The 25,036-nt window shown below is 40.3% G+C and overlaps 1 protein-coding gene across 3 annotated transcripts in view; it reads right to left on the bottom strand.

Moving 5' to 3' along the window:
- The window catches only part of LOC113426258 (rho GTPase-activating protein 7-like), a 100,925-nt gene that overhangs the window by 27,512 nt on the left and 48,377 nt on the right, over positions 1-25,036 (bottom strand). The window contains exons 1-4 of one of the 3 annotated variants that reach the window (XM_026688627.2): positions 18,460-18,744; positions 11,935-12,006; positions 10,403-10,484; positions 2,224-2,287 (exon numbers count right to left, since the gene is read on the bottom strand). In XM_026688627.2, the coding sequence (XP_026544412.2) occupies positions 2,224-2,287; positions 10,403-10,484; positions 11,935-12,006; positions 18,460-18,487 (246 nt within the window). In that variant the 5' untranslated portion in view covers positions 18,488-18,744. Of the gene's footprint in view, positions 1-2,223; positions 2,288-10,402; positions 10,485-11,934; positions 12,007-17,541; positions 17,646-18,459; positions 18,745-25,036 lie in introns of those variants that run through there. The other 2 variants (XM_026688635.2, XM_026688619.2) reach the window with 2 other exon arrangements.

The raw sequence follows: 25,036 nt of genomic DNA, 5'->3' as shown, positions 1-25,036 counted from the left end.
AACAGTTAAATATTACATAAATTTAGTAATTTCTTTATTATCTACTTTATTTAAAGAACTAATATGGCTACCTAATTCATACAATGATCCTGGGCAGCTGACAATAATTAATATAAACAGGAATCATAACAAAACCATCCTTCCTACCAGGCACTACATCAATGAGTATCTTGACTCAGCCTCCATCCTAGCCAGTATTTGGGAAAGAGCCATATCTTTATGGTCTTCCATGAAATTAGAAGAGATGATTGAGCCATTTAACATTATAGATGCAATAAATGAACTGGTAGAATCATGTAATGCTGCAGATATAAATTTGTTAATACCTTTATCACACAAGCACAGACAAACATATCTTGTATATAAAAAATGCTTGGGTGAAAAAAAATCTAGCCCAATGTTATTTTAACTACATCCATTTTAGTTTAAAAATATAGTAATTAAGAATATTATATCTCAAAACACACTCACCTCATTTAACATCATAAATTTTATAGAGGGAATAGAGTGTACTGATGGTATTTAGGATAAAATATTTCAGACTATATTCATAACTGAAAATTAATACCAGCAGGAAAGCAGTCTTTATAGTGAATAATATGTCAAGAAACAAATTTCTATACGATTCTATCAAGTAATCAGTTAGTCATGAAGACAACCAATTGCCCCAAAGTAGTTTGTTCCATTCAGCCTCTGAATCATCTCCTACTAGGTATAGGATGTTTTGTTTTTTTAAAGATTTTTCAAATCATCTGCTTATAACCACTGGTTTTTTTTTAATGCTGACGGTCATATGTCCATGAGCAGATTCAGAAGGACAAATGTAATGTACTGGAGATGATTTTAGCCTCATTTGTTTGGTTAATAAGAATAAAAGTTGTGAGTAGATGACATGATGGACCGTGGACAAGCCAGGAATGGTCTTTGCCAGAGGTAGGTAATACAACAGCCTCATTCATAACTACCGTATTTGCCGGCGTATAAGATGACTTTTTGCCCTAAAAACATGCCTCAAGTGGGGGGTCATCTTATACGCCGGTAAATACATTGTCACCGGTGCAAGAGCGACGGGGCGGAGCTCCGCAACTTGCGAAGCCCCTTCAAGCCCAGCCGAGTCTCTTCCTCCTCCTCCTCCCACCCACCCACCCTCCGCCCGGCTCGGGCGCTGCGGAGGCCAATCTGGAGGTGGGGTGGGGTGGAGCGGGAGGGTCTCTGGCGGGGCCGCTCGCCAGCCAGCCCCGAGCCGCGTAATGGCCCGGGAGTGGGGGGAGAAGGTGGTGGGGTGGACTGTGGCGCCCTCCTTCTGGGCAGCGGGGCGGGGGCGGCACTTGCTCCTCCCGCTTCTCCCTCCCTCTTTGAAAGACCGGAGGGCTGTGCTTGGGGCGGGGGGGTGTCCTCAGGAAGTTCCTGATGGGACCCCGCTGGGCAGGGCCACCCGGCTCCCGAGCTGCTTTCCAGGGTTCCTTGGGAAGAAAAGGGTCCGTGGGCGGTGGAAGAAGGCGAGCGCCCTCCTCCCGCCCCTGTCCCGCCCCGTCCCTCCTCTTGTCCCCTCCTCCTCCCCGCTTAAGAGAGAAAGATCTGCCTCCCCTGCACCGAGCTTCCACCCGCGCCGCGCTCTCCCGGCCAGCGCGAGCTGCGACTTGGGAACCGGCCAAGCGACTTTAAAACCGAGCGGAGGCCAGAGATAGCCGGAATTACCCTCCACACCACACACACACACAGAGAGAGAGAGAGAGAGAGAGAGAGAGAGAGAGTTGGCAGCTGTCCATCCCCCACCCTTGAGTCCCGATGGCACGCACGCGGGGCTGTCACAAAGAAAGGGAGAGGAATTGAGTGCCAGCCTGAGAAAGGCGAAGCTGCCTCTCTAAAGCATTTTGGTGGCTTTGTAAGTTTGGGGAAAGGGGTTGGGGGTGTCAATCAAGAATTATATCCAGAATACCCCAAGTGTTACACAACTTACCGTATTGTGCAGCGTATGAGACGACTTTTTGCCTTGAAAAGCATGCCTCAAGTGGGGGGTCGTCTTATACTGCGAGTATATAACAAAAACTATATTTTGAGTGGAAATGTTGGGGGCTCGTCTTATACGCCCAGTCGTCTTATACGCCGGCAAATACGGTAACTACAAGCAAAGGTTGACATGTAATCCTGAGGCAAGCATAACCTTGCATACAAATGTCTTTCACTTTATGGTAAACATTTTTTCATGAATGATAAACATACCCGCTTTCTTGGCTTACTTATTTCCATCTTCATTTCTGCATACTTATTCAAGGTATTTAACCGTCTGGAGAAAATAAAGAAAGACAAAGTTCTATAATCTTGGTTGTCTTCTGTTCTTAAATATTCCACAAATTATAAGCAAAATCATCTCTTTGTTTTTTGTTTCAGCTGTTCCACTGGAGATAGTTCTCACATTGTTTGCTTCTTAATGTTTTTAGAAACTCATACAAGGAAATAGGCATCAAGGTGTGCATTAATAACAAAAAAAATGGCCTGACAAAGCTATTGAATTTTAAGAAAAAGATTGTTACTTGAAGTCTTTCATCCAATATATAAAAAGGTTATTGCTATTTCCAGTATCATTATTATCTGCATTTTTAAATGAATAACAAAAGAAACATAAAGCAAAATTTACACATTTTTGGTGAAGTGCTGTAGTCCTGTGAATGATATTCAGAATTTATTTCACCAGCAAAGGCATCCCTCAGTCACATTCCATTCAGACACAAAGGGACACAACCCTCACAGCAAAATAGTCTCATCTTATTCAATAGGCCATCCTAATTCAATTCAATTCAATATGAGTTGGTGTGGAGGATAGGGGGAGTTCTCTGATACAGATTTTCAGGCGTTTCATTCAAATTATAAGAAAATGGGAATACTCAAGCATAGTTTTTTTTTCTTTTAGTCCAGTGAACTTTTTCCACTGAATTAAAAACTTCCCCATGACTTTTAAATTGCGAACCACTTACTGTCTATTCAAGTGAAATAAATATTCTCTATTTGACATATTAGCAGTTATTAATAAATTATCTTTTCATTCTGTACAGTAAATGAAAAAATAAATAAAACTGTTGCAGACTCCAAAGAAGTGTGTCATTTTTCCAATAACTGCTAAATCTCAGGTTTGTGCTCTAGACTGACAAACATTTACCACACTAGTTGCAACTATCCTGAGATTGCAATTCAGGTGCCTTGCAGGCATTTTGCAATTGCTCCAGTCACAACATTCTGCAATCATATGATCACTGTTTGTGATCTTCACTGTTGGCTTCTGACAAGCCAATAGGGGAAAACAGTAGGAAGTCGCAAATAGCAATATTACATTTAATGATTGGGCAGGATTCACTTAAAGATGGCAACTGGAACTGCTACAATTGCCATCATAAGTCAGTAGTCACATGATGTCACATTTTTACAACCATTTGGTTTAGTGATAGAGTTCCCAGTACCAAGAACTATCATTAAGTCAGGATGACTTCTATATGTGCTTTTGGTTGCTATTTTTTAAACCATTTGTAATATTGTTATCTTATTTCAAATCTGATTTTCAAAGGTTGAATATATACAAAATATTCAAAATCAGAATGGTCAAGAATTCCAGTGAATGGAATGGAAAGGTTGTCAATTCATATCAGGATCTCTGAGAATTCACTTGCTCTTTTAATCTTCACATGCATTTTAAAGGAAATTTGCTACAAATAGCCTTCCAGCAATATATTTATGGACGAATTAGCTTAAAAGATTATTGTGCAATTTGTTTGCAATTTAAGCAATTATTCTTGAAGTCCCCTGAGGTATAGTTGGTAGTTGTGTAATGAATGGGAAGATTGTTGCTTTCCAAAAGAAAAAATAATGTAATTATAACATATATGTAAAACACTTCAGCTGCTCTGGCAATATTTCAGCACCACTTAACCACCTGGAGCATTTTATTCAAGCTCTTTCCAGAAAAATTCTAATGGCTGATTTTCAGATTAATTCTTTGGTTAAAATTTGAATATGAATATTCCTAAACATTAGCAACCCTTAATTATTAGAGGTGGCAGGATAAAGCATCATAAAGACAAGGAGCTTGGGATGAAACAAGTTGGCCCATTATTCAGTTGAGTGATATTCTCACATGTTTTTTCCATGGAGCAAAAGCAAGAAATATTGGCACCCTGATGTTTGTCTCTTTAGAAAATAATCTTGAATGATTTGACTTCTTAGTCATGTTTAATCTGAAAAATGAACAAGGTCTTGTGAGGAAATTTTTTTGTGACCAGGTGGTTTTTTGAGGGGGAAACGGAAAACCCAATATTAAATGGAGCAATGACAAGTGGGTGGAATTGTGTCACACACATGGACAAAATCACAATAGTCTCTTTTTATTTCTTGTTGCAGAATTTTTTATTTGTTTTTATTTATCATAACACTATAGCATTATAATAAGCCTACTTTAAGGCTTATATTTCAGTTCATTAGGTTTAAGAAAGCATGCCAAGAATTTTCAATATCTGCAGCAGGAGATGGCTTTGGGATCTACCAAAAAAAGCAAAATAGGAACCATATAGAAAACTGAGCCCTTATTCCCTCTCATTATTCTTATTCTCAGTACTATTATTCTCAGTACTATTAAACACAACTCCACAAATATAATTTACAACCTGAAGAAAACCACTGCAGATACTTAAGCACTGGTAATATGGCAATCCCTCCATTACCTGGCAAACTTCCATTTTCTAATACAGGGGGCACCCAGCCGCAACCTGATTGGCCTGTAGTTTGACAGCCGACTATATAAGGAACTGTCAAACAGGCCAACAGCTGTTGCCTCACGGCTGAGTGGTTCATTCGCTGTTAGCGCGCGAATTCAATAAAGCCTGAGCAACCAATTTAGCCGCCTCACCTCATTCTGTGGTGCGTTCATTCCCAGTACCAAGCACTGGCGACGAAGGTGGGATTGCCACCCTCGAGGCATTAGGCAAGCTTGAAGTCCTCCTGTGGGGCAACCAAAAGAGCTGATCACTGTGGCAGAGAGAGCCAAACAAGCCAGAAGGGCATACAAAAAGAGCAAAGTCACGCTGAGGGAGCTCGATAAAGTCCACCAGTCACCTGCCTAAGGACCAAGGATTCTGTGAAGCTGTTCAGAATGGCAGCGTTAAATTCATTAGCGCCATTTGATGCATCAACAGAGACTTGGGAGTCATATATTGAGCGTTTTGACTGTTTCCTAGAGGCAAACGATCTGGTGGATTTGACAGGCAGCCGGCGAAGGGCGCTGTTTCTAAATTTCTGTGGCAAACAAATGTTTGACACAGCCACAGCTCTGTTAGCACCTCAGCCCCTGAATTCTGTCACCTGGGAGGCGTTAATGGCAAAGTTTAAGAACCATTACACTCTAACTCCCTCACAAATTGCCCATAGGCAGGCATTTCACCGTCACGAGCAAGCTGAGTGGGAAACTGTTAATCGATTTATGGCAGGTTTCCGAACAGCTGCTTTCCATTGTGAGTTTAAACAGCTAGATGATGCCTTGCTGGATCTTAGTCTGTGGGTTAAAAGACCTCCGAATCCAGCGCAGACTACTAGCAAAGCCTGACCTGACACAACAATCAGCATTGGACGAAGCCTGCACTGCAGAGCCATCCAACAAGTCGACGGTAGAGATTCATGGCGCGAGCAGCCCAGCTTCAGGGAGAAAAACTTTAGCTGTCTACCAAGAAGAGGCTACAGAGGAAGACCTCGATCTACCAGGGGATGATGACATCCACCGGCTGAAGACTGCATCAGGTAATAATTGGCAATTCACAAAAACAGGCCAGGCACAATCCTGCATAGGGTGCGGAGGAAACCATCCATGAGCAGCCTGCAGATTTCGAATTGCAAACTGTCAGCGCTGCAGAAAGAGAGGCCATTTAGCTAGGAAGTGCAGAGCTATCCTGCCTGATGACAGAGTCCAGGCAAAACAAGGACAAATGAAGGGGACCCCTAGAAAAGTTCCTAGGTTGGGGGAAGAGTGTTTCACCATCCAAAGGGATAACTGCCACATCAAACCCAGAGTAGGGCAAACAAACTTATCACTAAAGAAAAAAATTTCTTTCAGTGCAAATTGAGGGACAGGATTATCAAATGGAGGTTGACACAGGATCTTCTTTGTCATTGGTTAGTTGGAGCACAATCAAATGGTTGGTGCCCAAAATGGCAAAGAAAAGATTAAGACCCTGTTCCTTCACATTAAGAGACGATCAAGGGAATACAATTCCCATTTTGGGTCTCACTAAAGTGACAGTAGTTTTCAAACAATTCAAAGGCCGTCACCCACTAATAGTTGTGGAAAGGGCATTGCCAAGTTTACTGGGCCTTGACTGGTTCAAATCCCTAGGTCTGGCCATAAGTGGAGTGCATGCCACAAATGGACAAAGCACTGACACCATAGACGCACTGGCAAAGGAATTGACAATGACCTAGGTAAATATACAGGGAAACCTATTTCGCTGAATTTAGACCCTTCAGTTATGCCTAGGAGATTGAAAGCCAGGCGAGTGCCCTTCGCACTCCACCCAAAAATCGATGCTGAACTCGATAAGCTTATATCACAAGGGGTATTAGAGCCAATAGATCACGCTCCTTGGGAGACCCCAATTGTCACGCCACTCAAGGCTGATGGATCAGTCAGGGTGTGTGCTGACTATAAGGCAACCCTTAATTTGACATTACAGCAAAGTGCGTACCCAGTGCCTGTGGTGCAACATCTGTTGTATTCACTGGGTAACGGAAATTTTTTTGCAAAGCTTGACATGGCTCAAGTGTATCAGCAGCTTCCCGTGTACTCAGCCACCACAGAAACCTAGACTATAGTAACACATAGAGGGGCATTCAGATGCAATAGGCTACAATTTGGCATTAGTGCTGCCCCTGGGATATTCCAGTCCCTAATGGAACAACTCTTACAAGGCATCCCTGGAGTCGTTCCATACTTTGATGACATTATTGTGTCAGCTAGAGATGAAAAGGCACATTTAGACAGCCTAAGGGAAGTTTTTAAGAGATTCCAGGCAACATGTTTGAAACTAAAAAAGAGTAAGTGCCATTTGGGCGTATCTAAGGTGGAGTTCCTGGGGTTCCTGATCGATGCTGCTGGAATTCATCCCATGACAGCTAAGGTCCAAGCCAGAAAAAACGCTCCCACTCCAAACAACAAAACTGAACTGCAGGCTTTCCTTGGCCTCCTGAATTTCTACGCCATTTTCATTCCTCACAAGGCATCAGTAGCTGAACCCCTACACAGACTTTTAGATAAAAAATCACCTTGGGCTTGGGACAAGAAAGAGGCTAGCTCTTTTAAGGCTGTGAAGGACTTGTTAACTCCAGGCTCTATTCTCGTACAGTTCAACGAATGCTTACCATTAGGGTTAGCATGCGATGCTTCTCCATAGGGAGTAGGGGCGGTTTTGAGTCATAGACTGCCTAATGGCTCTGAGACCCCTATAGCGTTTTTCTCTAGGACCCTATCACCGGCAGAACGCAATTACAGCCAAATAGATCATGAGGCCCTTGCTGCCATTACTGGCATTAAATGTTTCCACGAGTATGTTTATGGACATAAGTTTGAACTTATCACGGATCATAAGCCCTTACTAGGCTTATTCGCTTGGGATAAACAGACTCCTCAAATACTCTCCCCTCGAATGACAAGGTGGGGTTTTTTGGGGGCAGCATACTCATACACACTGACATATCGGCTGGGCAAACATGTCAGCCATGCTGATGCCCTCAGCAGGTGCCCGATTCCAGCTGCAGCAGAGGACCAGGAGGCTGGGGAATCCATCCTCCTCATTGACCATCAACAGGACTTCCTACTGACTGCTGCAGACATTGCTGCCCATTCAGCTAAAGACAGACTCTTAAGGCAAATTCTGGACTGGGTGAAAAGGGATGGCCACAAGAGTTTGTGCCTGCTGATTGTCGTTCCTTCAAAATAAGGCAACAAGAGCTGTCTTGCAGCAAGGGTTGTTTACTATGGAGGAGTAGAGTGGTAATTCCCTCATCCTTACAAAAGCACGTACTGGAGGCACTCTACAAGGGTCACCCAGGCATCGTTTGTATGAAGTCCTTAGGCTGAAGTTATGTGTGGTGGCTGGGGATGGACCAGGCAATATCTGAATGTGTGTCAGGGTGTCAGGCGTGTCAGGAAACTAGACCATTACCCCCCAAAACCCCAGTAAGAGAGTGGGAAGCCCCCAGAGGTCCATGGTCACGCCTGCACATTGATTTTGCAGGGCCCTTCCAAGGCCAGACCTTTCTCATCTTAGTAGACACTTTCTCCAAGTGGGTTGAGGTAGTTTTCATGACCTCTACAACATCTGAAATTGTCAGCTTAGCTTTACAAAAGGTGTTCGCCACCCATGGGCTTCCTGATCTAATTGTATCAGATAATGGGCCACAATTTACCTCAAGAAGTTTTGAGCTGTTTCTCATTAGTTTAGGCATAAGACATGCATTAATTGCTCCTTTCAATCCCTCTAGTAATGGTATGGCAGAATGAGAGGTAAGATCTGTGAAAGAGGCTCTAGCAAAGATGGGCCCATGGCCATGGCCAACTAGAGTAGCCCAGTATCTACTAATTCAGCATTCCACCCCATGTCCATCCACAAATCATAGCCCAGCAGAATTATCAATGGGCCGAAGACTTAGAACAGTGTTAGATAGGCTGCATCCTGCCTATTCACCAGACAAGCCCCTTGACTTGCATAGCAACACCAGGGAATTTGATGTATTTGTGAGGTATTTGCAAGGAACTACACTGGTAATCCCCTGTGGCTACCAACGTCCATAACGAGCATAACCGGGCCATGTTCGTACATTGTGAAGTTAGAGGATGGCCGGACCTGGAGACGCCACATTAATCAATTAAGGGGGTGACGGAACCTGAGGCCACGAGCTGTATTAACTAGGGAGAACAATGAGTTCTCAGGAACCGACACAAGACTGTCTGCACCAGCAACACGCCAGCAGCCACACTGACCAGAGAGGCCATGGGTCGAGGAATCACCAGCAGAGGTCCAACTACAGCAGTCGGAAGTTCTGGTTGAAGAGGTTCCAGCCGAAGAGGTTCCCGCCACATCCAACGAACCATCGCTGCGCAGATCAACTAGGATCCAGCGCCGCCCGGCCTACCTCGAAGACTACGCATGCGCTGTCGAGGTGGGAAGGAGTGCTATGTTCTGAGTTCCCCCTCTGGTCCGGTTTCCAGCAGGGGGCGCCCTGCCACAACCTGATTGGCCGGTAGTTTGACAGCTGACTATATAAGGAGCTGTCAAACAGGCCAACAGCTGTTGCCTCACGACTGAGTGGTTCATTCGCTGTTAGCGCACGAATTCAATAAAGCCTGAGCAATCAATTTAGCTGTCTCGCCTCATTCTGTGGTGCGTTCATTTCCATACGAAGCAATAGTACTTATAGTTAAAAATAAGTGCACTTAGAATAGATTTTCTCTCAAGCTTGATGATAGGAGCAGTAACAGTTAATCCAAAGGAGAAAGCATATTATCTACATCAAAGATGCACAATGTGGGATATCAGACCTATATGAGTTTGAAAGAAACACTTGAGAGACCCAAAGATAAATTTTGAAGTGGGTCTCCCTGAATCCTAAATCCAATACATGCACACTCTACTACACAGATGAGAAGTTACTTTGTCCTAGGCCCACTTGCTATTTTTTGGTGTCCAGCTTCTAGCATGCTGCTCAAATGTATTCCTTGACCTATATAAACTTATGCATCACTCTGACCTAAAGCCTCTTATCTACAGTACTGTAAAAAAAAAAAAAAATCTGAGCATTGCATCCTAGGTTCTGAAATTTCATGTGCAATGGAAAAAGTATGAGCATCCATCAATTGTTCTTTTTCCGGATGTGTACCCTGAAATATTTGACAAAATGATTTAAATCCAATTAATAAATTTGGTGACACTACCTAAATTCTTCCACGTTATTGTCAAGCTCATATTTGGACAATAAACTTTGCACAGATCAGAAATTAATAAGATTGCATTGTACTTTGCCAATTGTAATGATTGTCTGTGTACTGAAATTACCAAAATTCATTTTTTCTAGATGTTACACACTTGATGCATTAAAAAATATTTTCATTGCTTCAAGGGAACTCTGTAGCTACAAGGAGTTTTTTTTCTTACAAAAGTCCACTGAAACCATATGTTTTGAAGTTGGGACACATATATTGCATACAACAGCAATCCATATTCCTCCAGACATCCAAACAGAAACAAAGTAAGATATAAGATATTAGTCATAGCCCACTCACTTCATGAAGTGATTCACTTAATTAAAGCCTTAAGTTATCAGTCCTAGACATCTATTACTAAGCCAAAGGGAAATTCAGACCAAAGTTTACCTGTAGAGAGATTCTATTGCATCTTGATCTAAAAATTCATGATCTTTCCTCACAGTTTTTATGTCAACTGGAAACTGCATATCTGAAAAACAAGTTCCAAATACTATGCTTTCACTTTTATTTAACATTTCTAAAGTTAGGATAAACAACATAACTTAAAATGATAAAAGTCTCTGGAAATAAACAGATTTATGAATCAGGACACAATACTTGCATGTAAGAATTATAGAGTATATTAACCAGGAAAAAACTAGGAATCATGAATTTCTATGACAGATACATTTTAAGAATTAGACATTCAAGTGTCTATTACTACTGCATAAAATACTCACTCAGCAATGCATTCTACAAGACTAGACCCAAATCAGGCCTAACCTGCTTTATAAACATTCTTCCCCTATAATCTTTGTAAATTCATTTTATGTTATTTTGATATAGGTTTGTTCATTGTCTTATTTCTCATGAACTGCAATAACCTCTAGTCTGACTTTTCTGCTTCATATCTCTGAAATGAATTTTTCAATTTGAATAATCTATAACACTCATTGCTCTGATTGAATTATTATCCTTGTTTCTGTTGATGCTGAACCTGAAGACATGCCCAGGAAGACTTTAAGGAGAAAACCAGAGTACTATCTCTAAAAAGTCTACTCTTCTATAGGTATTCAAATTTTACTGGGTGACAGCTTGAACAAGGTTATTTGAGAACAAAGGCTGAGTCTTAGCTGTGTCATATGTAAAGTATCTATTGTCCAATAAACAAATAAGCAGTACCCTTTATCCACTGCAATGTGAGGTGGATGAGGATAATAGGAAGAACTCTTAACCTGCTTCTTTCTAAATCAGTAACTATTTATCTATCCCTGAAAGAAGACATCTGAAAACAATAGACATAACTTTTTCTGATACCCCTCTCCCAGTCATTTTAAAATAACTAGGTACCAATGTGGTCATTTTCCAGTTAATTTGTTTTTTAAAAATACAGACATAAAATTAAAAGCCCATTCATCTTTTTTAATGAGACCGTCAATTCTGACACTAAAGGTGTGCGTTACACTTATTCTTGCATTGTTTATCAGACAGACCTTCGTATCTTTTGGGAGCCTGCTTAAAATTTGCATAATATAAAATATTATTTCTAGAGTCCAATTACCACACTGATATGGAGATAATGTTTCATTTCATAAGACTATATTACTATATCATATCTATATGAAGCAGAACTTTAAATGGGAGGGGATGTTAAAGTTTCCCCAGTTCTGTGTCACAACAACACTACTTGTTAATATTAGCCAAGTTTATGGATAGCAATTCTTTGCCTAGTTTATTTACTTCCTATACCGGTGGAACTTGCAAAAATGACTTTCTATGTGTTGGCATTTGTTTACTAAAGATCATACATTAAATGTGGGTAAAGATTTGCTAGAAAGGGCTTGGGTTTCTTCTTGCAAATAATTATAATTATTTTATAATTATATATAAAATATTATGCAATATAAACTTATTTCTTATTGCAAGCACTGTAGCAATACCTGCAAACATCTGAGCATACTGGGGGAAACCAGCAGCCTTCAGCCAGTCACAGGCTTCCTTGGCTTCAATTTCTGAAAGAAAGAATCAGAAAACAACTTTAAAGACTGATACCCCAATATTAAGGAAAAAAAACGATTGTCATTATGTCATGCTACTAATTCAGAATCAATCTGCTTGTTTTAGTATCTTCACCAAAGTAATCCCTAACCTCAAACAGGCTTTTGCAATATATTACTCTTCATATACTCATTATCAGGAGTGGGATGCTACCAGTTCTGCCCAGCTCTATAGAACCGGTAGCTCTGAAGAGCAGCAGACACTGAACCGATTCTGTGTTTGCTGCTGTTTGGCCCAGCCGCCCGCCTGGGCTCTTACCTGTCCTTTATTTCCTGCTTTTTCAACCTCCACTACTTTGCACAGCACATGCGTACACAAAATGTAGTTACCAAACTGGTAGTAAGATCGGTTGAATCCCACCATTGCTCATTATAGATCTATGAGTATGATCCAAAACAGAGTGTGGAAGCATTTGAATATGTAATTGCCTCTAAAAACACAGTAATGCAAAATAGCAGAGGATTGTGATACAGAAAGTGTTCCACAACAGAAAAAGCACATAGTATCAAACTCAACCAGCAAAAACATAATTAAAAAACCCCAAAATTTTGTTTGAGATATCTTGGCATGCTAATGCTTTGATAAATAGTCTATTTCTCTTTAAATAATAATTTAATCTTTAAATAGTTCATTTTGAAGAAATAATCACTTTCATTATCCTCCACCTATTTCTAAGGATTTTAATTGCACAACCCTCCATGTATATTACTTGGTATGCAGCGATTAATTACAACCAAATGGCAGTCATTTGGTACTAATTAATAGAAATCTTGCAGCTGTAATAATGTAACATCCTCACAGGAAAAAGAGGGATCAGAATTCTGAAAACTACGGAACATTCACCAGTTGCCTTAAAAATGCAAGCGTGTTTCTAGGACAGTAAAGGCTCATCATATCTAAACGAGAAAACATTGCAAGTTATTAGGTTCCCTTATGAAAACAGTTCTTTTCTCTAACCTACTTTACATTATAGTTCTGGTACAAGTTGAATTACCAAGGTATTCAGGGTTGAAGGCTTCAGTACAAACTCTGATAGTTAGGGAGAAAGGATACACCTTTGTTGTCCTATGCACACCAGAACTACAAAGGGAATGCACCATTATTGTGCAACTTTCTCCAACATGATCAGCACAGAGTTGTCAAATCAGAGAAAGCTATAAATTGATGAATTATTTGCAGTTTTCACTTTCAATGTACAGGTTAGTTTTTCATCCACCTCTCCAATTAGTCCAACTGTACACATTTAATTATTTATGTATGTAATTCCGAATCAAAGCACATAAGCAAAGTACAATGCGGATTAAGAATTGAATTATAAGGTAGGCAGGCTCTATAAAAGGCATTCATACTTTATATTTAGGAATAGAACCTAAAATGCACCAACACCAATAAGGGGACTCCCTTCCTCTCTTTGCATGTAATTCTTTGGCTTCAGCATAATGTGATATATAAATCAAACCAATGAATTTTCAAATCCAGATTTATGTCTTCACATGTCACCCAAATGTAAGTAATTGTCATTTATTGAAAAACATGTTTAAATACACCACATCCAAAAGGAATATTAGGCAGTGGTTGAATACTGGAGGTTTCCAATTATAAAAACGTAACATTGCTGGGTTTTAGTTGATGATCTCATTTTTTTGCAGAGGAGAGTATAAATTAATTGTGTGATAGTTTCTAGATGTGCAAAGTCCACCTGCAAACTCAGTGTATTGCCTGCAAACTTTGTCCATTGTCTATAACTGCAAACTTTGAGACCTGCAAACTTTGTCCATTACTTGTTGTATAAAGAATTGTATATATTATGAGTTAACTAGGAGCCCATGGAAGTATTCAATGCGTTCAAAAGTAGAAGCAGAAGTAAGTGAGCCAAAATAAAATGAGCCAAAATAAAAAAAAAAGATGAGGAAATAACAAGGAACACTATCACATTACTATCACAAATGGAAGACAGATCAGAATGAATGCATAACCATCCAAAAAACAAAAACAAAAAACAGGAACTGAAAGTAGGCACGTTTTAAGGATAAAGTATTAAATAACTCTGTTATCAACCTATGATTCAGGCAAGAAACCACATACTGATCTGTTAAAAGTTACTAGAGGTGAGTTCCAGTTCCAGAAGTTAAACATCTGGAACAGATTTATAGGAAATTGAGTAAACAGCTCTAATCTGCACTTATCTCAGTTCAAAATCCCCTGCAAAACATTAATCCCGATCTTTCATTCTAAACCTCTACTGAACTAAAATCATGACACTTCAGCAGCCATATCAAAAGAGGAAGAAAGGAGAAGAGAGGAAAAAAGTAATTGTTGCCTTTTTCATAACTTACATAGAACATGGTGGCCAGACAAGAATGGAAGGAAGGAGAAAGACTAGGTTCAAGGTTTCATCAAACCTAGGCTTAACTCAGAGTGACCTTTGCGACTAGATCCTTAGCCTCAATAAAAGTGACTGCAGTTATTTCTCACTTGGGATGGATGGCAAGATCTAGGAAACATTTTACCATTTATTCCACCTCATTTTCCCTCATATTCAGCAGTTACAAAATGATATTTTATGAATTATATTAGTTAGCTGATTGGTTTAAAGACTGTTTATTTTTTTAAAAAAAGACATATGAATTAATCTTCTCAATCCCAACTAACAAACAGCTGCACCACCTTCAGGAAGAAATAAAGTTATTTTTATTATCTCCCCCTGCCCTTTGCATTAAACCCTCTCAACCTGTTTGAAATTTGCATGATATGAATAATTTTGGTACAAATTTCATCATTTCTCATAGTCTCAAAGGCAAAAATAAATAAATAAATCACAAGCTCTTTAAAGAAATATTTTCACAGCATAATCCAAAATTTCTTAATGGTGTTCTTGAAATATGCTCATACTGACTGAGCTTTCCTGCAGATTTTACCCTATTCTGGTTTTTTAAAGTTTTCTAGATGTCTCTTTTTCCAGTTGTACAAATGGAAGGGCAAAGTTTGCAATAGTATTTTCCTCAATCTGCTTGCAATCTGGGATATGAACATAGCTATTTCTAAAGCCAAGCAGATTTTGTCCTCACTTTCAGGCATAAATTATTAACATTGTACATCTCAGCTTTCTGTAGAGTTAGACTTTATGAAACAATTTTTTAGAAAAATACCTTTTTAGTTTTTTACCCAGAACTTAGATGTCCCAGTTCAACATTTGTTCTCAATATAACCATCTATCTATTCTCTGTGATCTCTTTCTTTCCTTACAGTTAAAAGAAACTTCATACCAAGAGACATGGAGCTGATGTGTGAAAATAAACCAATGAACAACACACTTAAATATCATAGGAATTATTTGTATAAAAACACTTGCATATTGCATGAACACTAAGAGAAAAAAGGCTCAAATTAATCAATGAAGACTATGAAAATACTACTAAGAGAAATGAAGATCAATTGGATGTTATTTCCAATCAGATATATATAAGATTGTTAATGCATTGTTAATTGTATAATATTGTTTGTTGCATCTAGACATCAGTTTGATCAGCTCAGTAACAGATTCTTAACAGATTAACAGTGGGAAAGGACCTTGAAGGTAATCTAGTCCAACCCCCTCCCACCCAAGCAGAAGACCTACACCATTTCTGACAAGTGGCAGTCGAATCTCTTCTTGAAAGCCTCTAGTGATAAAGCTCCCACAACTTCCGAGGGCAAGCTGTTCCATTGATTGATCGTTCTATCAGAAAGTTTCTCCTTATTTCCAGGTTAAATCTCTCCTTGTTCAGTTTCCATCCATTATTCCTTGTCTGGCCTTCAGGTGCCTTGGAAAATAGCTTGACTCCTTCCTCTCTGTGGCAGTCTCTCAAATATTGGAACACTACTATCATGTCTCCTCTGGTCCTTCTCTTCACTAGACTAGCCATGCCCAGTTCCTATAACTGTTCTTCATATGTTTTAGTCTCCAGTCCCCTAACCATCTTGGTTGCTCCTCTCTGCACTTTTTCTAGGTTCTGAGTACAATGACAATAAATTTATCTTATCTTATCTTCTAGAGTCTCAGCATCTTTTTATAGTGTGGTGACCAAAACTGGATGCAGTAGTCTAGGTGTGATTTTACTAAGGCTTTATAGAGTGGTATTAGTACTTCACTTGATCTTGACTATATCCCTCTGTTAATGCAATTTAGGATTGCATTGGCTTTTTTGGCTGCCGCCGCACACTACTAGCTCATATTTAACTGGTTGTCCACTAAGACTCCAAGATCCCTGTCACAGTTACTGCTATTAAGCCTGGTTTCACCCAGTCTGTATATGTACTTTTTTTTTTGGGGGGGTTGCCTAAGTGTAAGAAACTACTTTTTCTCTACATTGAATTTCATTTTGTTAAATAGGGCCCAGTGTTTAAATCTGTCAACATCCATCTGGATCTTGAGCCTATCATCTAGGGTGTTAGCTATTCCTGGCAGCATAGTATTATACGCAAATTTGGTAAGTTTCCCTTCTATTCTCCAGTAAAAAATATCTTTTCCTCTACTATATTTGTCCTGACACATGTTGACTGTGGTTCTTCCTTTTACCTGGAATAGTCCTATTAGAGCAGCAAAATAAAAAAGCTGACAGTATTCAACAATGTTTGCAGGATTTACAGCTGTCATAAAAGCCAAACCATTAACTTTTTGCCTATTGTTCCTTTTGTCCTTAAAATCTTAACCCCAATGTTTTCCCCCCACCATTATGTCCCAGGATGGCCTGCTCCAGAACAATAGTCAACAAGTGTTGTATTAGACAAATGCCAAGCACTGGAATTCGCAATCCCCCTAGTACCAGTAGTAGCTATGGCTCATCAGCAACTGCATTGACAAACTTTTTGGACAACCTTCTGTTTTAAGACTGCTGACAAGGACAGAAGGGTGGGAAATAAATAAGATTAACATGGATCATATTATGGCTCAGAGTTTGCCTAACAGACATCCAAACAATAAAACTCTATATACAAGAGCCCTGTAATACCAGAATAGCATTGTTTTCATGCAGTATGTAAGACGAAAAACTGCAAAAGTAATTAAGCAGATAGCTATTGAAAATGTGTGCATGTGTGTGTGTTCATGTGCACGAATATCTCTCTCATGCATAACTAAACTCAGAAAGAGATGCAGTTTTATCTCCTTTATTCTGATTTTATATACTTTTAAAAATAGCAGAAGCTTCTTCTAATAATATAGCTTTTAGAGGCAGATTGTAATCTTCCTTCCACCCCCATGGAATTCTCGATATCTCTTAGTTATATGGATTGAGAAAGAATGAAACTTAAGTAACTGCACAGAACAGTATAGAAATATTTTCCATATATCTTTCCTCAACAGGCTCAGTTGCATAAAAGAACCAAGCTAATTTTACATACTAAAGAACTGCTCTTATCCCCCCCCACTTAAACTCAGCCATGGCTCTTTAAGGATATAATAATGTCAAATTTTAATTTTAAAGAACGATGCCTACATTCTCACATACCACAAGCCTGAGGTCAGGAAAGGTTAGCCGAAGGAGTAACAGTCAAGGATTCACTTCAGGAATATTCAGAAACGATCCACAAGGATGGAATGTAAAGTATGTATGGGACTGTGCCTCTTGCATTTCTTTTTTAATCTCTATTTCCTTTCCTACCAGACGACCTTGCAATCCAGAGATGCATCACTGAATTGCAACACAGCTCCAATCGAACAAAGCTATTCAGCAATAAGATTCTGTACAAGGGTTCAGCCTCAGGAAATGACACAAACTTTGGGAATCCAAAGTGTGGCTGATCCTCTCCACAAGGAAACCTGCTCCCCTCTTTCCCTTGGAGGGATCCATCAGTAGCCAAGCCCAAAGCCATAAGAAGTCACATGTTCTCCTGTTAGTGGAGATTCTCTGCCATCATTCTCTGTCAAGGTTGTGCCAAAGGTGCTTTTTTTCAAGAGGCAACTGTTTTTTTTTCTTTGAAGACATTTCACTTCTTATTCAAGAAGCCTCTGCAGTTCTTACCAGATGTCTGCAAGGTGTATAAATCCTTCCACTCCTCACCATCCAGTCAGAGCTGAAGAAGCTTCTCGAATGAGAAGCGAAACGACTTCAAAGAAAAAACCAGAAAGTCCAGTTGCTTTTGAAAGCACTTTTGGGACGTTCTCTTGTCATGTTTTTCATCCTGACACCACCGCCAGCCTCCCCTTCTTCGCTTCACTTCGCTTGGCTCAAGAATCGCCCAACTAGTTGAGGCGCAGCGCAATTCCGACAGTTCTGACCGCGCTCCATTTTTCCACCCCTTCACTTTAAAGCGGGTGTCCGGTTCTCCAGCCACGCTCACAAGCCTTTTATAGCCCAACCTCGCCCTGACCGGCGGGATGAAGGCGACTTAAAGTGAACGTGGGACTTGGTGACGACGATACTTACGCGTTAATATCATCCTGACTCGGGTCATCCGGATAACTGGCGTGGCCGCTCCTGCTTCACTCTCTACCCATCCTTAAAATACAGCTTCGCAAACCAAAGGTCGCCGAGGCAACGCAGTCAGCCGTCCGTGCCAACCGGCTCGCCGAAGAGAAGCCCAGCCCAAGAACCGGGGTCGCCTCCACCGAACTCGCCCGCCGCTTAGATGCGTGCTTTTTTTTTTTTTTTTTTTGCTCGCTCGCTGACACAGAAAGCCCCCAGTTCGTGCAACGCGAAAGCTACGCGAATGGGCGAGGCGGGGCCTTGGCTCCTCCCTCCTCGTCGCCTTTCCTGGGGAAGCGGAATTTTGCAGATGCTCTCATCCAGATCATGGCGAATTCTGCGGTTTTGGTGCGAACGGAAGAATTTGGAGAGTCGAAAAAACTATCACTGCCACGCGTACATTAATGTATAGAGTCGGGTGCAATCAAGGGGCCGATGGCTTTTGATTAATGGCCAGATACCTTTCCTTCCCCAGTTTCTTAATATCAGATCATCTGATCAAAGCCTTGTTTATGCTATGAACAATGATTCTGATTTCTCTGGAGCGGAGGGAATCGTTACTCATTAAATCTGTGTTTCTCCATCTGAGAAGATTAAGATGCCTGGATTTCAAGTCCTAGAAATCCTCAGCCAGTTAAAATCCACACCTTTTACACATTACCCATGAGCGTTATCAAATTACTATTGAGCAGAGCGACCAACCACACTCAGAATGTAGTCCTATATCGGCATGGAAGGAAATATGCAGTGGGGTATTTCAAGTTTTTATCTTAGTCCCAGTACTCTTATAATAAATTATCTAGATGAGGGGATAGTTGGGGAACTCGTCGAATTTGCAAAGAACACCAAGCTAGGGAGAATTGCTAATACCATTTGTCCCAGGTGGTGTAAGGTCTCCTGCCTTGGGCAGAGGATTGGACTTGGGTGGACTTGGGCAGCGGGTTGGAGAAGACCTTCATGTTTCCTTCCAGTCCTATACATCTATGATTCTGTACAAAGTTACATTGTGACTTGGCATTTTGTATCAAATCATGGCTTAATCAAGACATTAAACAAGTCGTGTTGTAGTATGCTGTGTGAACCCATTCCTACCATCTTGTATTGTATATAGGCACAGTGACTCCAAAGAGCCACAAACAAAACTGCTTCCCAGACAAACAAAACTGCTTCCTGTTAGCAATGCAAGTAAAACTATTGATAGCAATGCAAGTAAAACTACAGATATCTGTCATTTTGCAAAAGCTAAAAAGTTCTGTGTGGTAAAACAACTGGGTGCAGTTCTCTAGTTCCAAATAAGGGAACAACTGATAAGAACCCCATGGCCAACCTAAAAAGTGCCTTCACATCTCAAGACTGATTTTGACAGTGACATGCAAATTGGTAACTAAGACCTTTTTATTTTAAAGAAAGATAACTAACTACAAAAGTTTGGAGGAAACAGTTGTGTTTAGTTATCATTTTGCTTACTGTTTCCAACTGATCTACAAAATATAGACACAGATTCCTGATGAATGGGCACATTTTAGGGATGGTTGTGTTTATCTTACACAGGTGAAACTCGAAAAATTAGAATATCGTGCAAAAGTTCATTTATTTCAGTAATGCAACTTAAAAGGTGAAACTAATATATGAGATAGACTCATTACATGCAAAGCAAGATAGTTCAAGCCGTGATTTGTTATAATTGCGATGATAATTGCTCATGAAAACCCCAGATCCACAGTCTCAGAAAATTAGAATATTATATGCAATCAATAAAACAAGGATTGTACATAGAACAATATCAGACCTCTGAAAAGGATAAACATGCACTCAGTACTTGGTTTGGGCCCCTTTTGCAGCAATTACAGCCTCAATGCGGAGTGGCATGGAAGCTATCAGCCTGTGGCATTGCTGAGGTGTTATGGAAGACTAGGATGCTTCAATAGCAGCCTTTAGCTCTTCTGCATTGTTTGGTCTCATATCTCTCATCTTTCTCTTGGCAATGCCCCATAGATTCTCTATGGGGTTCAGGTCAGGCGAGTTCGCTGGCCAATCAAGCACAGTAATCCCACGGTCATTGAACCAGGTTTTGGTGCTTTTGGCAGTGTGGGCAGGTGCCAAGTCCTGCTGGAAAATGAAGTCAGCATCCCCATAAAGCTCGTCTGCAGAAGGAAGCATGAAGTGCTCCAAAATCTCCTGGTAGACGGCTGCGTTGACCCTGGACTTAATGAAGCACAGTGGACCAACACCAGCAGATGACATGGCTCCCCAAATCAACACAGACTGTGGAAACTTCACACTAGACTTGCAGTGTGTGCCTCTCCATTCTTCCTCCAGATTCTGGGTCCTTGGTTTCCAAATGAGATGCAAAAGTTGCTCTCATCAGAAAAGAGGACTTTGGACCACTGACAACAGACCAGTTCTGTTTTTCTTTAGCCCAGGTAAGATGCTTCTGATGTTTGTTGTTCAGGAGCGGCTTGACAAGAGGAATACGACATTTGAAGCCCATGTCCAGGATCCGTCTGTGTGTGGTGGCTCTTGATGCACTGACTCCAGCCTCAGTCCACTCCTTGTGAATGTCCCCAACACCTTTGAATGGCCTTTTCCTGACAATCCTCTCCAGGCTGTGGTCATCCCTGCTGCTTGTGCACCCTTTTTTTCCACACTTTCCCCTTCCACGTAACTTTCTATTAATGTGCTTTGATACAGCACTTTGGGACATCCAACTTCTTTTGCAATTACCTTTTGAGGCTTTCCCTCCTTATGGAGGGTGTCAGTGATGGTTTTCTGCACAACTGCCAGGTCAGCAGTCTTACCCATGATTGTGCTTCCTACTGAACCTGACTGAGAGACCATTTAAAGGCTCAGGAACCCTTTGCAGGTGTTATGGCTTAATTAGCTGATTAGAGTGGGACACTTTGAGCCTAGAATATTGAACCTTTTCACAATATTCTAATTTTCTGAGATTGTGGATTTGAAGTTTTCATGAGCTGTAAGCCATAATCATCTCAATTATGACACATCACGGCTTGAACTATCTTGCTTTGCATGTAATGAGTCTATCTCATATATTAGGTTCACCTTTTAAGTTGCATTACTGAAATAAATGAACTTTTGCACAATATTCTAATTGTTCGACTTTCACCTGTATATAACTTGGAGCCAAAGGTTAACAAAATGCAAACAAGTCTGACAATTTAAAATGAAAAAATGCAAATGATAATTCACTTGCATAGTAATTTTTCCAGACTAGGTATATTTACTAATTCCTACAGTGAGGCAACATGCAATGATCTTTTCTCAAGACTGTTTGAACAGAACTGAAGAACTTTAAAGGCATTGTTGACAAATGTACATTTTAGATGTACTTAAAAATGTTGAAGACTGAATTGTCTTTCTCTTAATTTGTGCATCATTTTTTCTTAAATACTGTCTCAGATTTAAAACTTTTCAATAACACAATATTGCTGATAATTTCCTTTATACAATTAATCACACTGTATGTGTTTGAAATTACCTTCAGTGGTCTTGTGGGAAAAATACATGTATACAAAATATAATTACCTCTTATTATCTGAAGATACAATTGTAGAAAATGAATCAATCAACAGCCTATACAAATTAATCATATGAATATAAAATTTTGTCTCCTGCAAAATATATGCTGAACAAAGTATTTGGAAAAAAACAGGAAGAAGAGATATAAGCTTTTACATGTTGTAATCAAGTATCCTAAATTAACTGGCTGAGACAGGCTTTCGTCTAGACAATCCCCAAAGCTTGATCAGTAGTAAATTTAAGTGTTTAGTATTGCTTAACTGTGTACAATTTCTTCAAATAAGTTTCCTTGGTATTTATTGTTACAACACAATAACTTTATCCCTGAAGAAATATGCAAGTTGAATTCTTCCAGTAACACCAACATCTTCATTTTATATAGTTTGTTAAGGAAACAGGTTCCTAATGATGGGAAGCATGTGGAATTGCTGTATTGTCTCTCGCTCATTTATAGATGTATTTATTTATTTATTTAAAGCACTTATGCAGTTGCTGATCTTACATATTATAACCCCAGGAGGCTTACAGAGCAACAATAAAAATATGAAACTTTAAAAAACACACAACAAAAACAGCCAGTGCCTTAAAGCAGTGATCCCCAACCTTTTTTACGCCGCGGCCCGGTATCCCCAACCTTTTTTATGGCGCGGCCCGGTACCGGCATTAGCTGGGCGCCGCCATCTTTTTGATGAAAAGTGCTTCCGGTGAGCTTTCTACCGGAAAAGCTCACGAGCGCTGGCGCCGCCATCTTTTTGATGAAAAAGTGCTTCCGGTGAGCTTTCTACCGGAAAAGCTCACCGAAGCACTTTTTCATCAAAAAAAAAGATGGCGGCGCCCAGCAAGCCAGCGGCCCGGTAGGACTTGTTCCACGGACCGGTACCGGTCCGCGGACCGGTGGTTGGGGACCCCTGCCTTAAAGGCAATATATTCCCACACATCCACATCCAACTGCACTTGGTGGCAGCCTCACTCTACCCCAATGCTATGGGAAAGACCAAGTTTTACAAGAAGGCTATGAAATTGGAGGGCTGCCAGATCACAGGGAGAAGGTTATCCCACAGGGCAAAGGCTACCTCAGAGAAGACAGTCTTCCAAGGTTCTGGGAGATGACAGCATTTAAGAGAAGAGACTTACAGTAAACCCAGCCATACTGAGCATTTTGGTAGCAAGGTCAGATACTCTGTAAATGAGGTAGTCCCACAAATCTCCTGGTTCAGGTAGATTCAGGGTTTTAAAGTTGATAACCAGTAACCTGAATTGCACCCATATGAGATTATGAGAAGTGAAGCATGTGTAATATAGTAGTGGCATCATATGTGCAAATCGTAGAACATTGAGAATTGTATGCAGTGCTAAATTCTGGACTAGCTGTAATTTCCAGATAATCTTCAAGGAGAGCCCCAAGTAAAGCATACTGTAGTAATCTAACTGGGAAGTGATTAGAGCATGAATGGTTGTGAGTAAAGCCTTCTGTACCAGGTATGGTACACTTTGCACATAAAATAAATCTATGTGAAGGCCCTCCTGGCTTCCACTGCTACCTCCTGGAGCAGGAGCTGCAAATCTTGGAGAACCCTAAGTTATTTACTAGTTCTATCCATCTGATGTACTTAGTCACTTCCAGCTGGCATGCAACTGTGACCAACATTGAGCAATGTTATCTGACCGATGTCGAGAATATTTTCTTAATCCTGTGCAGACTGAAGGAAAGAGAAAGGCATATAGTATGTGTGAGAGTGAAATGGTTGCACAAATCTGAAAGACCTCTTCTCATCCAAATGCATTCACTGGATGATCTCTTTAAATCTTAGGTGACTGGATTATTTTTATGGGCCAAATCAATTGAACACCACCACCCCCAGGTATACCCATGACCATAATCATGATCAATGGTGAGGAATTACTGACAATTTAATACAACGTCTGGGAACTATAGGTCCTGATTCCTGTTTCATGTAAAAAAAAAAAAAAATACCTGGGACCAGAGACATGCAATGTAAATTCTACTAATGAGCTATGATCCACCTGCAATGATGATTCCCATACGTATTTTCTTTCTTTAAACAGAATAATGCAGAAGCTTGGACCTGCTTGTATCTCGTTCGGCATTTAATCTGTATCTTGCTTCCAAATAGCAATAGCAATAAGCGTTTAGACTTATATACCACTTCGCTTTACAGCCCTCTCAAAAAAGTTTATAGAATCAACATATTGGCCCCAACAATCTGGGTCCTCATTTTACCCACCTCGGAAGGATAGAAGGCTGAGTCAACCTTGAGCCGGTGAGAATCAAACTGCCAGTAGTCAGCAGAATTAGGCTGCAATACTGCATTCTAATCATTGTACCACCACGGCTCCTACAATATTTGTATTCTTTGTTTTCTTTTCCCTAGCATGAATTGTGTTAGGCATCCACAAATGCAATTCCATGAGTGTGCTATTAATAATAATCTAGCATTAAAGCAAATGCTGCAGACCAAATAAAAAGTAGACGCACATTTTGGGATTCCCATATCCTTATTTGGATAAGAAAAACCATGCACATGATCTCCAAACTGCTTATTTTAAACAAAACCCCAAACTATTTCAAGATTATAAAATAATATTTAAGTCTAAATAATAAGGCAAATAAGGACAACCCTATTGCTAAATCTGGTGTCCTAGCTCATACTCCACCCATTATTTGTTAAACAAAACATACACTTCTTCCTTTAAAACAGATCTTGGCTTACTATCTCTATCCCAAAAGAAAGGTATCCTGCCTAGTCTGTATAAGATCCTGTCCAAGGATTGGATAAAATGAACACAAATGAATTGTGGGGAACAATAGGTTCTTTCTAAAGCACATGAATTCATCATGTAGACTAAGGTTGGGCAAGTTTCCCTCTGTTGCAGGGCCCAATTCCACAAGAATTATCGACTAAGTTGCTTGCCAGGGCCAAAACAAGCAGTAGACAATGCCAGAGGAAAAAGTGGGTGGGTCTATCTGTTTTTCTTT

Source organism: Notechis scutatus, chromosome 2 (genome assembly GCF_049901735.1).
Source record: "Notechis scutatus isolate UNSWTSFEM ecotype Mainland chromosome 2, rNotScu1.2, whole genome shotgun sequence".
Taxonomy (NCBI): Eukaryota; Metazoa; Chordata; class Lepidosauria; order Squamata; family Elapidae; genus Notechis; species Notechis scutatus.
This window is presented reverse-complemented; position numbering and strand designations above follow the sequence as displayed.